The sequence below is a fragment of the Pristiophorus japonicus genome, chromosome 2, assembly GCF_044704955.1.
Source record: "Pristiophorus japonicus isolate sPriJap1 chromosome 2, sPriJap1.hap1, whole genome shotgun sequence".
NCBI lineage: Eukaryota > Metazoa > Chordata > Chondrichthyes > Pristiophoridae > Pristiophorus > Pristiophorus japonicus.
This window is the reverse complement of record NC_091978.1, coordinates 104,316,268-104,331,684: the sequence shown is the minus strand read 5'-3', so window position 1 is coordinate 104,331,684 and position 15,417 is coordinate 104,316,268. Positions and strand designations below refer to the sequence as shown.

General features: G+C 45.7%; 1 protein-coding gene across 7 annotated transcripts in view; it reads right to left on the bottom strand.

Moving 5' to 3' along the window:
- Positions 1 to 15,417, bottom strand: part of rusc2 (RUN and SH3 domain containing 2) — a 254,883-nt gene that overhangs the window by 34,501 nt on the left and 204,965 nt on the right. For all 7 annotated transcript variants that reach the window (XM_070868526.1, XM_070868518.1, XM_070868544.1 and 4 more), the window contains 2 exons: positions 13,248 to 13,353; positions 3,232 to 3,278 (listed from right to left, as the gene is read on the bottom strand). In XM_070868526.1, coding sequence (XP_070724627.1) covers positions 3,232 to 3,278; positions 13,248 to 13,353 — 153 coding nt within the window. The remainder of the gene's footprint in view (positions 1 to 3,231; positions 3,279 to 13,247; positions 13,354 to 15,417) is intronic.

The window sequence follows — 15,417 nt, the reverse complement described above, 5'->3', positions numbered from 1 at the left end:
AATAAGGCGGAGAGGCGCTGTTGGCGGGGATACATGACCTCATCTCTCTCATCTGGAGGGAGGAGAGCATGCTGGGAGATCTGAGAGATGCAGTGATTGTGACCATTTTAAAAAAGGGGGAGCATGGTGGCGAGGAAGATTGAGAAGAGGGTTGGAGCGATAACGCAGCCCTGTTTGACCCCGGTCCGGACGTGGATTGGGTCTGTAATGGATCCATTGGTAAGGATCATGGCCTGCATGTCATCATGAAGCAGGCGGAGGATGTTGACAAACTTTTGGGGGCATCCGAAACGGAGGAGGACGCTCCATAAACCCTCACGGTTGACAGTGTCAAAGGCCTTTGTAAGATCAAAAAAGGCCATGTATAAGGGCTGGCTAGACTGATTCCCAGGATGGCAGGGCTGACATATGAAGAGAGACTGGATCAACTGGGCCTTTATACACAAGTTTAGAAGGATGAGAGGGGATCTCATAGAAACATATAAGATTCTGACGGAACGGGACAAGTTAGATGCGGGTAGAATGTTCCCGATGTTGGGGAAGTCCAGAACCAGGGGACACAGTCTTAGGATAAGGGGTAGGCCATTTAGGACTGAGATGAAGAGAAACTTCTTCACTCAGAGAGTTGTTAACCTGTGGAATTCCCTGCCGCAGAGAGTTGTTGATGCCAGTCATTGGATATATTCAAGAGGGAGTTAGGTATGGCCCTTACGGCTAAGGGGATCAAGGGGTATGGAGAGAAAGCAGGAAAGGGGTACAGAGGGAATGATCAGCCATGATCTTATTGAATGGTAGTGCAGGCTCGAAGGGCCGAACGGCCTACTCCTACACCTATTTTCTATGTTTCTATGACAAGCCCGACTGCGGCAACTACAGGGGAATCTCCCTGCTTTCAGCCACTGGGAAAGTTGTCGCTCGCATTCTCCTCAATCGTCTTCTCCGTGGCCGAGGAGCTCCTCTTCAATCACAATGCAGATTTCGTCCCCAATGGGACACAACAGACATGATCTTTGCAGCGCGCCAATTGCAGGAAAAATGCAGGGAGCAGCGCCAGCCTTTATACATGGTCTTTTTCGATCTTACAAAGGCCTTTGACACTGTCAACCGTGCAGGTCTATGGAGCGTCCTCCTCCGTTACAGATGCCCCCAAAAGTTTGTCAACATCCTTCGCCTGCATCATGATGGCATGCAGGCAGTGATCCTTATCAATGGATCCATTACAGACCCAATCCACGTCCGGACCAGGGTCAAACAGGGCTGCGTTATTGCTCCAACCCTCTTCTCAATCTTCCTCGCTACCATGCTCCACCTCACAATCAACAAGCTCCCCGCTGGAGTGGAACTAAACTACAGAACCATTGGGAACTGTTCAACTTACGTTGCCTCCAAGCCAGGTCCAAGATCACCCCAACCTCTGTCGTTAAGCTGCAGTATGCGGACGATGCCTGCGTCTGCATATTCAGAGGCTGAACTCCAGGATATAGTCAATGTATTCACTGAGGCATATGAAAGCATGGGCCTTACGCTTAACATCCGTAAGACAAAGGTCCTCCACCAGCCTGTCACCGCCGCACAACACTGCCCTCCAATCAAGATCCACGGCGCGGCCCTGGACAACATGGACCATTTCCCATATCTCCGGAGCCTCTTACCAACAAAGGCAGACATTGATGCGGAGATTCAGCATCGCCTCCAGTGCACCAGTGCAGCCTTCGGCCGTCTGAGGAAAAGAGTGTTTGAAGACCAGGCCCTCAAATCTACCACCAAACTCATGGTGTACAGGGCTGTAGTAATACCCGCCCTCCTGTATGGATCTGAGGCATGGACCATGTATAGAAGGCACCTCAAGTCGCTGGAGAGATATCACCACCGATGTCTCCGCAAGATCCTGCAAATCCCCTGGGAGGACAGGCGCACCAACATCAGTGTCCTCGCCCAGGCTAACATCCCCAGTATTGAAGCACTGACCACACTCGATCAGCTTAGCTGGGCAGGCCACATAGTACACATGCCAGATACGAGACTCCCTAAGCAAATGCTTTATGCGGCGCTCCTTCATGGTAAACGAACCAAAGGAGGACAGTGGAAATGTTATAATGACACCCTAAAAGCCTCGCTGGTAAAGTGCGACATCACCACTGACACCTGGGAGACCCTGGCCAAAGACCACCCGAGGTGGAGAAAGTACATCCCGGCTCTTCGAGTCTCAATGCAAAGAGCATGAAGAGGCCAAGCGCAGGCAGCGGAAGGAGCGCGTGGCAAACCAGCCCCACCGACCCCTTCCCCCGACGAATGTCTGTCCCACCTGTAACAGCATCTGTGGCTCTCGTATTGGACTGTTCAGGCATCAAAGAACTCCGAGGGACTGCCTATGATGATGATGATGATGATGATGATGATGATTCAACACCACTTTCGTGCTTGAATATTCAAACCACCTATTTAATTTTTAATGGATATTTTTACCTCTACTCCCACCTTTCTGCATCTTTAGATCTATCTGATCCTACACTGTTAAGAATCGTATCATTTAAGGTATCTATCGTACTGTACTGCACTTTTTTCTACATTGAATTGTATCTACCATTTATCTGCCCACTCTGCCAACCTGACCACAGCATCCTGGATTCTTCTTCACAATTTTCCATGTCTGGTATTATCATTTTTGGAAATTATTCCATCTGGGCTTGAGGGTGGGGTGTGAAGAGCCTTTCCTGCCTTGATGCAGAATTCAAACAGGTAGGTGCTACCTCCAAATTGGAAATCCCACCATTTCTGCCTACTGCATGGTCAGTGTAGTAGGCCTGCATCATACAGGTATAGTTGCCATACAACAGGCATGAGTGGGATCGACAATGTAATTTACCAATGGCGTGATTTCAGAAAGATCAACTTCATTATGAAGGTGGCAAATACACCAAGGATGAGGATGGGATTGCATTTGTTTTTCTCTAGCTAGGCCAGCGAGGTTTTCCTCCACCCCAATGGAGCAATAAGGGGCTGCTGCAAAATTCCAAACCATGAAATGCATGTGTGTCTCCTCTTTTATACTAAGGACTCCATCCACGGGATCTGGAATGGGGTCAGCACCAGGGGTGATTAGCAGATGGATGTCATACTTCTAGTAGTGTAACGGCTCACCAGGAATTTCTAGTCCAGGGTCATACAAGTTGTACAAATAAACTAATGAGTAGAAAAATTCTAGCAACAGTAATTATAACTTGGTCTTACCTTCATGATTATACAAGTGATTAAACCAAAATTCCAAGGATCTGATACTGCAAAGAACATAAAATAAATTACATAAATATAGTAAAATGTTAAGCTCACCTTCTGGCAATCACTTCATAAATTCCTATTCAAGGAATGTAGTTTATTTATACCATGACTAACAGAGATGTCACAATGGCCCTGAAATTGTAGACGGAGGGGTACCTCCAGAGTACACCTCCAATCCGCAAAACATTTCTGAACTTACCACCAGGCCCCGGGGCTGCGGAGAATTCAGGTTCCGGGCTCCAGGCATACACCTGCGTAAAGGCCCAAGGACGCAGGCAGTTTAGAAGTGTGCCTGGGATCAAGTGGGCCAAGTACGCCAATCACAAAAAGAGGATTCCATTGCAGTCATTTCCAAACAGAATCCTCAAATGACATGCAATGGAATTCCCAAATAATTAAACAATTTACACAATTCTAATAAATATAAATTCTGATTTTCACATTTAATTAAAAGTCCTTTCATGACACCAAAAACAATAAAAATATTAAACATTTTAATCTGGGCCAATATAAGTGATTGTGCATCATTTTTTATTATTAATTTTTTAACTTAAGATTTATAATAACCCTTACGCTTATGAAAGCAGGCCCTGTGCCTGCTTTCACCAGCCATAAGAGTTTTGTGGGCAGTTGTTGGGACAAATTTCCCCAGCTCTGCGCCAGTGAAACTGATTTTACTTTTGCTTCAGTAGATCTGTCGAGGCGTACCTTGACAGATCGGTAGTTCTAGTTTTTCGCACATGCGGAAGTCAGGAAGTTGCAGGGCCTTGCAGAAGATTACGATGGCGTACGTTGAGCATAAGCTGTCGAAGACACTAATTTCAGGCCCATTGTATTTTGTCACAGATTCTATGATTCAACATATAACTACAGCAGATAAAACATCTAAAAAAACACAATCATTTGAATCCAATAAAAATTAATTTTAAGCCAAACTAGAGGATTCATAATATCAAGTACTGATGGAAAAATACAATAAAAAGGGCAAAGAGGACGTACCCAGCCAATTTGAGAAGGCCAAACTTAGGAGTTAATGTGCAAATTCTTTGGCTATAGGTCAAAGAAAAGCAACAAGGATGATTCCAAGATTTGAGAGGCTACATTATATAGAGTGACTCAAATCATGAATTTATTTCACTGGCGAAATAAGAATTGAGCAGGATCAAGATCCAGGTCTTTAAAATTACAAACCGCATGGATAATGTCAATGTAAGAACTAATTAAATGTTTTAAAATTTTGATCAAGGAGTTCAAGGACATGAGTGCAACATTAATAATCCTTTAGAAAGTATAAAGTATAAAAAATTATTTCTTCAGTGTACTAGATGGTGGTGCTTGGCTCTGGAGGGATTTATAAAGGAGGAAGAGGATTGTAAATTTGATGTGTTGGAGGACAGGGGGCCAAGTGTAGATTAGCAAGGAAGGGTGATGGTCGAGCAAAGTTTAGTGTGGGACAGGATGTGGGAAGTGAAATTTTGCATGAATTGAAGTTTATGAAGGACGAAGATCAGGATGCCAGTAAACCGGCCATTGGTGACAAACAGTGTTTCAACACCAATAGGAGTGAAGCAACAGCAGAGACGTGCAATCTTGCAAAACTTAAATTCAGCTGGTTTGGTGATGAATAAGATATGGGATTTGAAGCTCAGCTCTTGGTCAAACAGGATGCTGAAGTAGTGTGCAGCCTGGTTCTGCCTCATTGAGTAACTATGCTTAAGAGTTGGAATCAGCTAATACCAATGTTTATGGCCCCCAGCACAAACTGGTTACTGTTTCAGGCTGAACCAAACTGCTTGCTAGCTCAGTATTCTGTTTCACCCATAGCTGAGCTTCTGACTTTATATCTTTTCCCATCACAAAGATCGCTTACATCCAACTTCACAACATTGCTAGCTTCGATAAGATCATAAGAAATAGCAGCAGGAGCAGGTCATTTGGCCCTATGAGCCTGCTCCGCCATTCAATAAGATCATGGCTGATCTGATCATGGACTCGGCTTCTGCCTGCTCCCCATAACCCTTTACTCTCTTATCGCTCAAATATCTGCCTTAAATATATTCAATGACCCAGCTTCCACAGCTCTCTGGGGCAGGGAATTCCATAGATTTACAGCCGTGAGAAGAAGTTTCTCCTCATCTCAGTTTTAAATGGGTGGCACGTTATTCTAAGACTATGGGCTAGAACCTCCACTTTTGTGCTTATCGCCCAAAAATGGGTGTTATTTCCAGCATGGGCGTTAAAAAAGGGTTTTCAGATTGCCAGCTTCTCGCCTATTCTCAAAACACCTAGTCTCCACTTTTGAAAATGGGCGTTACCGCGAGTGATATAAAATGGACGGTAGTGTTACATTTTTTTGACCTTCTGCTGTAAAGTGTGGCCGTCCTTAGCAATGGCATGGCAATGCTGGATTTCCCCGATTCTGGAGGTCAAGGGTCACCATAACATGCGCAGAAGAGGAGACAGAGAGAGAGGGACTGAAGGCGTGGCTGGGTATGGTGTGGCTGCTTTGGGAGGAAGGAGGGAGACTTTAGAGCTTCACAGCAAGTAGGCAAACAAAATGTAGCTGTTACCAGCCACATATTTGTCCGAATTTGGCCTATAATGGAGAGAGAGGAGGAGGCATCATAGCATGTTGTGGAGGCTGATGCTGAAGAGAGCAGTGAGATGGGAGAGGAGCATATTGCAGGCCGCAAAAGAGCCAGGAGGTAAATGCCTCCCTCCTGCAGGAGGTCGAGTTACACTGGGGTCATTTGAGACAGGGAGGGTGTGGGAAGCCCACCCCAAAGAATATGGACCGAGAAAGCAGAGGTGGACTGAGATAGCAGAGGTGGTCTCGTCGGCCACCAATGAGGTGCATGAGGGCAACCAATGCCGCAAACGATGGAACGTCCTTGTGGGATCCGCAAGAGTAAGTTTTACATTGATTTACATGTACTTATGTATTTATATAATTTGATTTGTAACAGTCATGAGTGACTATCAGCAGATGTGAGGTCTTGCACTTTCACGGGGAATGCTTTACTCAAAGCCTGCGGTCACGGTGTACGTCTTTAGGTAAAGAATGATGATAATCATAATAATCATGATTACATCTGTCGGTTATGTGTTGTATCAGTCTCTGTGACAGTACCTAGCAATGATATCACGCAATGATCTCATGTCATGTCGTCCTGTCACCTTTTACAGAAGAAGCTATCGACGATGAGTTCCATGCAGAGGTGAACGGGTGGGGGGCCACCAGTCCCCAGCAACATCACAGAGCTGGATAAGTGAGTGCTCGCACTCATGGGGAAACAACCCCGGACAGCTACGGATGCATCTTCAGACCCTGAAGTGATGCCAGGTGAGTAAAGCTTACACCATTGTGTCATGTAAATGCTATAGATGTCACACCCACTCATATCTGAACAATCATATATGATAGATGATTTCTAAAAGTGTCATAGAAATAATGTTGGCCTAATGAGAATCATTGCAATGCGAATGTATTGATGGTCATGAAATGTGATGTCTGTGATGATTTTGAGAGCGGTGGTGCTTTTGCATGTGCTGTGTGTAGTGCTGGACTCACCTTGTCACCCTAGCACCCCCTTTTCCTCTAATAACCTCATTTGTGTTTTTCAGCTTAGCCAGCAGCACTGCCCCAGGCAAGACCACAGAGGCCAGAAGGTGGGGGTGCGGGGCAGGAGTCGGTGGACGATCCGACTACACCTGGTGCTGAGGAGCTCCGATTCTCGCTCCGTCAATCCGCTGGGTCTGTTCTCCAAGGATGAGAGCACGGACTTCTTAGAACCCGCATTGCCACGCTCCAGAAGCCATTACACCCCAAGGCCATCTAGTGATCCTCCGGTCATTCCCGCCTCCACTCTGAAGGTACCAGCCCCAAGCACCTTTCCACAGGGCACCCCATTTGTCTCCAGGACGGCGCCGACCCCGCGGAGGCCACGTGAACGCGGCAGGTCTGTTCCACGAGCGGAGAGATGGTACAGTTGTCCAGGAGGACTGGAGACATTGGTGACCAGCTCATCGAAGCATTGGGGGGCATATCCCGACAGCTGGCCACCATGACCGAGTACATTCCGCGCATGGTGGCGTCCCTGGATGCGATAGCCAGAAACACTGCTGGCACAGGCCTCCCAGTGGTCCCCGAGTGCGGCACTCCACCCCTAGGTTCCGCATCACCACTGTGAATAACAGATGAGAGCAAGGACCAAGATCCTGCTTCTGCATCAGAGAATGTTGCCCCCTTGGCACCCCCCCGCTCCCGTACCTGTCCGACCAACGCATCTGCCTTCATCCCCGCCAATGAGGCACCGTCTGAGGAGCGCCTCGGCCAGGTGTCGTGGAGCGAGGAGGGGAAGGGGTAGAGGTGGGGAGATGGAGGAGGGGGGGAAGGAAAGTGAGATGCATGTGCGCAGGTGATGGCTATGTTATATCTCCATCTGGGTATATGCAATTTGTTGCAATGTATGGGGGCTGGGGACCATGCTCCTGCTTTGCCTTTGTATTGTGTGTTGGTGGACATGTTGAACATGTGATTTATGTCAATAGTGGAAAAAGTTGAGTGTGGGCAGGGGTTGGGTGTGATACTTATTATTTCAGACCAATGTTGGTATTAAATTTTTGTTATTGAACATAACCTTGTTGCGTATTGTCTCAGAAAGCTAGACCGTTACACACTGGTGATTCCTTACCGTGAAAGGGTTAAAGACAACTTAACATCAATCAACGTAAACTTTAACTGATATCAAGGTGATGGGCACCATTGATGTCTGAGCTGCACACACACACAGCAGTGTGTCAAGTGTTGTCACTCACATCAATGCTCTTTCAGGCAAATCTTTCAGATATCAGCTCCTCACATAAGAGTGGGATTTAACAAATGCCAGCCACACCGCTGGTGTTCGTTCCAGTTAGTTCCACTTTTTGTGGGTGGTTCTTTGAGCGAGCGATATTGTGGGCGATGTGTGCGCGAGGTGGTGAAATTGATGATGGCCGATCTCCATGGTCGCTAGTTTGGGTAAATATGCTCTTTACGACAAAAAACAGTGGGCGGGCGTTAATTTTGAATCTTGGTGTTAATTCCATGCGAAAGTAGCGCTGGGCAATATCATGGGCGTTGATTTCGCTCATTCTGCTGATTCCGCCCCAAAAAAGTGGGGGGGGCAGTAATATTTTTTCCCGGCGTTAAGCACATGGGGAAAGTGACGCTCGGCGATAAATTTCCTAAAAAAGCCCGTCAGTTTCCATTTTGTGCCAAAATGGACAATATATGGGTGTTATATGTAATTTCAGTGGTAAAATGGATGTTAAGTGGGCATTAAGCATGCAAAAAAAGTGGAGGTTCTAGCCCCATGTCCCCTAGTTTTAGTTTGCCCTATGTTTGGAAATATCCTCTTTGCATCCACCTTGTCGAGCCCCCTCATTATAATAAGATCACCTCTCATTCTTCATAAATGTTGGTCCCTTAGAAGATGAGAAGGGGATTTAATAATGGGAAATGTGGAAATAGCTGAGACCTTAAACAATTATTTTGCTTCGGTCTTCACAGTGGAAGACACAAAATCCATGCCAAAAATTGCTGGTCACAGAAGGGAGGACCTTGAGACAATCACTATCACTAGGGGGGTAATGCTGGACAGGCTAATGGGACTCAAGGTAGACAAGTCCCCTGGTGCTGATGAAATGCATCCCAGGGTATTAAAAGAGATGGCGGAAGTTATAGCAGATGCATTCGTTCTAATCTACCAAAATTCTCTGGACTCTGGGGAGGTACCAGCGGATTGGAAAGCAGCTAATGTAACGCCTCTGTTTAAGAAAGGGGGCAGACAAAAGGCAGGTAACTATAGGCCGGTTAGTTTAACAACATCTGTAGTGGGGAAAATGCTTGAAACTATCATTAAGGAAGAAATAGCGGGACATCTAGATAGGAATAGTGCAATCAAGCAGACGCAGCATGGATTCATGAAGGGGAAATCATGTTCAACTAATTTACTGGAATTCTTTGAGGATATAACGAGCATGGTGGAGAGAGGTGTACCGATGGATGTGGTGTATTTAGATTTCCAAAAGGCATTCGATAAGGTGCCACACAAAAGGTTACTGCAGAAGATAGAGGTACGCGGAGTCAGAGGAAATGTATTAGCATGAATAGAGAATTGGCTGGCGAACAGAAAGCAGAGAGTCGGGATAAATGGGTCCTTTTCGGGTTGGAACTCGGTGGTTAGTGATGTGCCACAGGGATCGGTGCTGGGACCACAACTGTTTACAATATACATAGATGACCTGGAAGAGGGGACAGAGTGTAATGTAACAAAATTTGCAGATGACACAAAGATTAGTGGGAAAGCGGGTTGTGTAGAGGACACAGAGCGGCTGCAAAGAGATTTGGATAGGTTAAGCGAATGGGCTAAGGTTTGGCAGATGGAATACAATGTCGGAAAGTGTGAGGTCATCCACCTTGGAAAAAAAAACAGTAAAAGGGAATATTATTTGAATGGGGAGAAATTACAACATGCTGCGGTGCAGAGGGACCTGGGGGTCCTTGTGCAAGAATCACAAAAAGTTAGTTTGCAGGTGCAGCAGGTAATCAGGAAGGCGAATGGAATGTTGGCCTTCATTGCGAGAGGGATGGAGTACAAAAGCAGGGAGGTCCTGCTGCAACTGTATAGGGTATTGGTAAGGCCACACCTGGAGTACTGCGTGCAGTTTTGGTCACCTTACTTAAGGAAGGATATACTGGCTTTGGAGGGGGTACAGATGCGATTCACTAGGCTGATTCCGGAGATGAGGGGTTACCTTATGATGATAGATTGAGTAGACTGGGTCTTTACTCGTTGGAGTTCAGAAGGATGAGGGGTGATCTTATAGAAACATTTAAAATAATGAAAGGGATAGACAAGATAGAGACGGAGAGGTTGTTTCCACTGGTAGGGGAGACTAGAACTAGGGGGCACAGCCTCAAAATACGGGGGAACCAATTTAAAACCGAGTTGAGAAGGAATTTCTTCTCCCAGAGGGTTGTGAATCTGTGGAATTCTCTGCCCAAGGAAGCAGTTGAGGCTAGCTCATTGAATGTATTCAAGTCACAAATAGATTTTTAACCAATAAGGGAATTAAGGGTTACGGGGAGCGGGCGGGTAAGTGGAGCTGAGTCCACGGCCAGATCAGCCATGATCTTATTGAATGGCAGAGCAGGCTCGAGGGGCTAGATGGCCTACTCCTGTTCCTAATTCTTATGTTCTTATGTTCTGAACTCCAATGTGTAGAGGCCCAACCTACTCAACTATCCTCATAAGTCAACCCCCTCATCTCCTAAATCAACCCAGTGAACCTTCTCTGAACAGCCTCCAATGCAAGTATATCCTTCTTTAAATACGGAGACCAAAACTGTACGCAGTACTCCAGGTGTGGCCTCACCAATACCCTGCATCAGTCCTACCTCAGCCCACCTGCTGCTGAAATCTACCTTGAGACTTGATTATTCCACTGCCTTTTGGGCCAGCCTCCCATTCGCCACTCTCCATAGAGGCAGAAAACCTCACCAGCTTGGATGTGCACTTGAAGTGCCATAACCTACAGGGCTACGGACCAAGAGCTGGAAAGTGGGATTCGGCTGGATAGCACTTTGTCGACCAGTGCGGACACGATGGACCGAAATGGCCTCCTTCTGTGCTGTAAATTTCTATGATTCTATTCCATGCAAACTACCCTGACACATGAATATCTATAATTTTTTTCCTCCACTAACCTACCTGGAAGATCATTTCAGGTGTTAATCAGTCATTACATAAAGAACAACTTCTTGATATATATCGTGAGCTTAGCTTTTTCCAATTTGTACCTATGCCCCTTATATTACAATCATGGTTTAACTTGAAATAGTGCTCTAAATTAACTTTTCTTTTTCCACTTAGTATCTTGATAAAGCCCCCTCTTATTCACCTTGTTTCTGAATTGAAGAGTCTAAGAGCTAAAAATTAGTTTGCTCAGTGCCACCTGTTCGCACCCCTCTGACCCCTAAGCTCTTACCGACCGAGTGCCGTGCTGGCAGTGCCTCCCGTGACCTTCAGTGGAGGTTTACTGGCAGCGCTAAGAGTGAGCGCTGCGCACTCTAGCGCCACCCACTCAGTGACGTCAATGAGTGTGCAATGCCCCTCCTTAGCATGCAGTCGTGAAATTAAATGCTTTCACCTGCTGTAGCGCCTAGCGCTAATTCCGACAGGGAAAGCAGCCGTCCTGAAGATGCTGCTAGGGCGATATTTCCGCAGGTGAGCAAAAGGACAGTTAAAATGGAATTTATTTGTACCAACGTATCTCTCTTAGGTGTTCAACACTGTTGCTAATCTCCCTTGCATTTTCTTTCAGTTTTCGGGTGGTCCAGGTGACCTTCCCTTTAGGCCCTAGGATGCCGGTTTCCTAGCGCCAGAACTTCAGCAGCACTCCCGCAAAAGTGCCCCAAGAATCAGGGTTAGCGCTTCCCTTAGCGCCCCACTCCCCTCTTGGGGCACTAAAATCCAATATCCTATTGGCAACCAGGCAATGTTACCACCTCAAACCGGACTATAATGAATTTTTAGTCCCGAGTGTTTAAAATCTTTCCTCAAAATTCAGTCCTCTGACGTAAGAGATCAGCCCCATGGCCCTACTCCATTGCTTGGATATTTCCCTTGTGTCTCAATGGCCAGTACTGGAGATAGTACTCCAGGAGAGGCCTGACCAGGGCAGCATACAGATTCAGAATTATGCCTTCAAACTCTACCATTGACAATATAATTCCACATCCAGTTTTCTTTGTTGATTGCTATTCTGCAATGGCTGAATACAGCGAGTGTTCCCTCACTATATCCAGACGTTGTGGTGCAATAAACAACAGCCCTCTCAGCCTCTCAATAGGTGCTTAGCACTATTCAGACAGTATGATCTCCTTATTTTTCCCCAGTGTATAACATCTTGTATTTATCTGTACCGAATGTTGTAACTCTGCCCATTTGCAATTTTATCTAGGTTTTCTGTAATTCCTTTCCTGCTTCATTAGGCAAAATGGGCTCTTCTTGGCCCCTGCTGCCTCCCCCGCGCATCCCCACCCCCTCAGTTTAGTACTATCTGCAAATGTGACTAACTTGTACTCTATTTCTAAAGCCAGTTTGTTTATGTAGATCAGAAACAGTACTGATCACCGGGTACTTCACTCAGTACTGGCTGAAAGAGAAGCAGTAAGTATTAGTTAGCGGAGTAAAGTCTCTAGCCTGATATTGCTCCCCTGACTGGTATGCACTGCTTCCTCCCTTTCAGCCATTCAATATTCACTTCCGAATTTTCCCTAGGCTACCCACTGCCTTCAAGAAGAAATTTTACAGAACCTTATCTTCTTGGAGGTTTCCACTGTGGTTGGTCACCTCCCTTAGGAGATTGAATGGGTTAGGTACTGTCCATGCCAGGGAAAAATGCAAACGGTTTGTAGAAGGAACAGATTTTATTGTTCTTTCTCATTCCATGCTTTATTATGTAATGGAGACTTGAAAGTTTTAAAATGATTTGCAGTACTTAGAAGATTGTTATTTAATGGTTTCTCTTCCCTATATGGGTTTTTCTGCAAGTAAAAGAGTTATCACTTAAGAGAACATGAATGATGATAGTGGTCACTAAACCTGGGTGTCTCGTAAAAGAAAACTGTTATTTAGGATGGCATGAGTCAGATTACCATGTGAAAATATGCAAAAATTGCTGGTCAAATCTAAGTGTGGGTTACAAAAATAAGATTTGCTGGGAAATTTTATCTGGCCTGTTGATACTTTAAATAACCATTTAAAAATTGAGGATTCAACAAAATTCTATGGAAAAGTTCTATTCAACTGAAGTTACCAATGGTCTTAAAATATTCCACATTAAATTCTTGCCATCATTTTGAAAACAGTTAATGCAATACTAACTTTGTTTTCAAGTTCTGACAACTAGTGACAACTTACTTCAGAAGGCCAAAGATGAATGCATTAAATCTTGTGCTGTGGCTCGTTAACTCGGAGTACTGACTTATCTTGCAATAAAGATTGTTAAGTGCCTTGGTAGAAGGACCTGAAGAGAAAAAAAGATGAAGCATTAAAACAACAATGAAAAGACAACAGATTTTATTTGAAAGATGCGCTGCTACCAGAAATTTCTCGATGGGACTGGGTGGTGCATTTGGGTTAGGAAATTGCCCTTTCACCTCTGGGACTTTGGATTGAATTAAAATGAGCCCAAATTGGGCTGAAGCAATCTCAGTCTCTCTTCTATGACATTTGTGAAGGGTTCCCTGTGAAATTAGTTGCAGAGACTCATAGAATAGCACAGGAGGCCAGTCGGCCCATCAAGTTTGCGGCAGCTCCTTCAAAGAGCAATCCAGTTAGTTCCACTTCCCGACTCTTGCCCCATATTCCTGCAATTTTATCTCCTTCAAGTATTTATCCAATTCCCTCTGGAAGGCAAGGTTTCTATTGAATCTGTATCCACCAACCTATTAGGCAGTCCAAATCCTAACCACTCGTTGCATGAAAACGTTTTTCCTCATGGCCCCTCTGGTTCTTTTGCCAATCACCTTAAATCTGTGCCCTCTAGTTATTGACTCTTCAGCCATTGGAAAGTTTCTCTTTATTTACTCTATCTAAATCCTTCATGATTTTAAACACCTCTATCAAATCTCCACTGAGCCTTCTCTGCTCTAAGGAGAACAACCCCAGATTCTCCAATCTATCCACATAACTATATTCCCTCATCGCTGGAACCATTCCTTTTCCTTAAATCTCTTTGTACCCTCTCCAAAGTCTTCGTGTCCTTTCTAAAGTGTGATGCTCACAATTGGACACAATACTCCAGTTGGAGCCGAACTAGTGTTTTATATAGGTTTAGCATAACTTCCTGGCCTTTGTACTCTATGGCTCTATTTATAAAGCCCAGGAGCTTTATTAACTGCTTTGTTAACCTCCCTTGCCACCTTCAAACATTTGTGTACAAGCACTCCCAGGTCTCACTGTTGTACCATTTAATATGTATGGTCTCTCCTCAATCTTCCTACCAAAATGTATTATCTCACACTTCTCTGCGTTGAATTTCATCTGCCATGTGTCTGCCCATTCCACCAGCTTGTCTATGTCCTCTTGAAGTCTATTATTATCTTTCTTATTGTTTACCACACTTCCAAGTTTCATGTCATCAGCAAATTTCAAAAGTGTGCCCTGTACCCACAAGTCCAAGTCATTAATGTATATCAAAAACAGCAGTGATCCTAGTACTGAACCTTGGGGAATGACACTGTATATCTCCCTCCAGTCTGAAAAACAGCCAAAGTTAAAGTCTGAGGCCCCAGGGTGAGATAACACTGGTAGTAATCTATGTCCCCTCTGCTTCTTTTGCCAATCACTTTAAATCTGTGCCCTCTTGTTAGATAGGGAAAGGGGGTGGGGCGAAGGGGTAAGGGTGGGGCGATGGGGTAAGGGGTAAGGGGTAAGGGTGGGGCAAAGGGGTAAGGGTGGGGTGAAGGGGTAAGGGTGGGGCGAAGGGGTAAGGGTGGGGCGAAGGGGTAAGGGTGGGGCGAAGGGGTAAGGGTGGGGCGAAGGGGTAAGGTGGAATGAAGGGGTAAGGGTGGGGCGAAGGGGTAAGGGGGTGAAGGGGTAAGGGGGGGCAAAGGGGTAAGGGTGGGGCGAAGGGTAAGGGTGGGGCGAAGGGTAAGGGTGGGGCGAAGGGGTAAGGGTGGGGCGAAGGGGTAAGGGGGGCGAAGGGGTAAGGGGGGCAAAGGGGTAAGGGGGGGCGAAGGGGTAAAGGGGGGTGAAGGGGTAAGGGGGGGCGAAGGGGTAAGGGGGCAAAGGAAAGGGGTGGAGGGAAAAGGGGGCGATGGGGAAAGGGAAGGTGATGGGGAACGGGGGGAATGAGAGGGGAAAGGATATAAGGTGAAGTGAAGCGAAGCGAAGTGAAAGGGGGAGGGGAAAAGGAAAAAAGAGAAAGCAGTAGTCATGGAATAAAGTAAGAATAACTATGTTTGTTTTGCAGGCTATTTTTAAAAAACAGACTTATCACAATTCCATAGCTATCCAACCATGAGAGAATATCATTTTTTGATGAGGCCTGCTCTCAAAAGTTTGAGCGCTATTGGGTTACTGTTAT